Raw genomic sequence first — 1,391 nt, 5'->3', positions numbered from 1 at the left:
GTGCGTGTGCGTGTGCGTGTGCGTGTGCGTGTGCGTGTGCGTGTGCGTGTGTGTCCCTACCTTGACGACGGCAGGTGGTCTGATCCGGTGGTTGCTGCTGGCTGCATGGTTCTGTGCCTTGCCACCTGTGTATTGATTATAGCTGAGCTGGGAGTTTGCGGGTGCCAGAAGGAGCTTCTTCAGCTGTGAATGGACCCAAACAGAACAAGAGAACGTGGTGAAGGAGGGGGAATTGAGCGTGGGTTATGCAGATTACTATTTTCTTTCAATTAGACAGCCTGTGCTTTGTAAATGTACAACCAGAAGAGACCAATACTGCAGTTAGAAAAGATAAAAATAGATGACATATTTAAAAGATAACAGATTTTTCTGCATGTGACAGAACAAGTCATTTTTGTTTCTTCCTGTGCAGGTGTTTTTGTGTACACAAAGCCAGGCTTTCTAATGTGATGGAATAAACACACGCGGGCATGGGACTAAAGGTCATTTGGAAGGGACCTGCATGGAATAAAATGGACTATAACTCAACATAACATTTTACGTCAAAGCCTTTAAGCTAGTGAAATGCCTAGATGGTATGGTTATGTGTAAAAATAACAGCACATAGGTAAGCTGATTTCTTATTGAGAAATCAGTCTTTTTGCCCCCCAAAAAAAGACTTGTGCACAGGGGGATTAGCTGAAACCCACTAAGAGTAGACAAGATGAGATGGATTTCTATTTCTCAGATACTTTCATTATGTGCCGGCTTGATTTCAGGGCCTGTGGCACTATGTCAACTGTAGTTGGCCCCACCACAATGTTCATATCATTGAATTTGTCTCGCAATCGCACTCGTTATGTAATTAGCACTGAGAAGCAAACACACTGATCCAATTCCATCCCTCTTCACTGCATCTGCATCTCTGCACGCTCTCACTACACATACAGTGAATACAATGTGGCAAATGTGGCAGACTGTGGATTGGGCACTGCCAAATGCAGAAGTCTAACAGACAAATGGCCACTTTTAGTGCCCGGTCTTGTTGAAGAGTCTTATCTGGTGTCTGCCATGGACTGGCACAAAAGCAACAGTGTGCGCAGGGTTGGAGGTCATGTCTTGGGAATTACATGTTTTGACCCTGGAGTGGTGGTGATGGGAGACTCTCGAGAAGGATAAGCTGTTGGTCTTACCAGGGAAGGCTCCTCAGGCTCTGGGGTGCGTGGAGAGCCGTCAGGGGAGGAGGGACAGCTCTGGTCACTGGCATTGGTCACGTCCCCATCTGCCAGGGCCTCAAACGAAGGCAATCCGTCCTCATCCACCGGGATGCTGTCCAGGGTCTCTGTAAGCACTGCCAGCAAGTTGGCCTCATTTTCTTCATCTATCTTCTTGGGGGGGGGGGGGGGGGGGGG

The 1,391-nt window shown here is 47.7% G+C and overlaps 1 protein-coding gene and 1 long non-coding RNA gene across 11 annotated transcripts in view; one reads left to right on the top strand and one right to left on the bottom strand.

The window, feature by feature from the left end:
• Window positions 1-1,391, bottom strand: part of ppargc1a (peroxisome proliferator-activated receptor gamma, coactivator 1 alpha) — a 330,707-nt gene that overhangs the window by 18,878 nt on the left and 310,438 nt on the right. For 6 of the 10 annotated variants that reach the window (XM_032544182.1, XM_032544183.1, XM_032544188.1 and 3 more), the window contains exons 3-4: window positions 1,173-1,367; window positions 61-183 (exon numbers count right to left, since the gene is read on the bottom strand). In XM_032544182.1, the coding sequence (XP_032400073.1) occupies window positions 61-183; window positions 1,173-1,367 (318 nt within the window). The remainder of the gene's footprint in view (window positions 1-60; window positions 184-1,172; window positions 1,368-1,391) is intronic. The other 4 variants (XM_032544184.1, XM_032544189.1, XM_032544186.1 and 1 more) reach the window with 1 other exon arrangement.
• Window positions 1-1,391, top strand: part of LOC116707051 (uncharacterized) — a 29,512-nt gene that overhangs the window by 17,571 nt on the left and 10,550 nt on the right. The window lies entirely within an intron of this gene.

Source organism: Etheostoma spectabile, chromosome 19, assembly GCF_008692095.1.
Source record: "Etheostoma spectabile isolate EspeVRDwgs_2016 chromosome 19, UIUC_Espe_1.0, whole genome shotgun sequence".
Classification (NCBI taxonomy): domain Eukaryota; kingdom Metazoa; phylum Chordata; class Actinopteri; order Perciformes; family Percidae; genus Etheostoma; species Etheostoma spectabile.
This window is presented reverse-complemented; position numbering and strand designations above follow the sequence as displayed.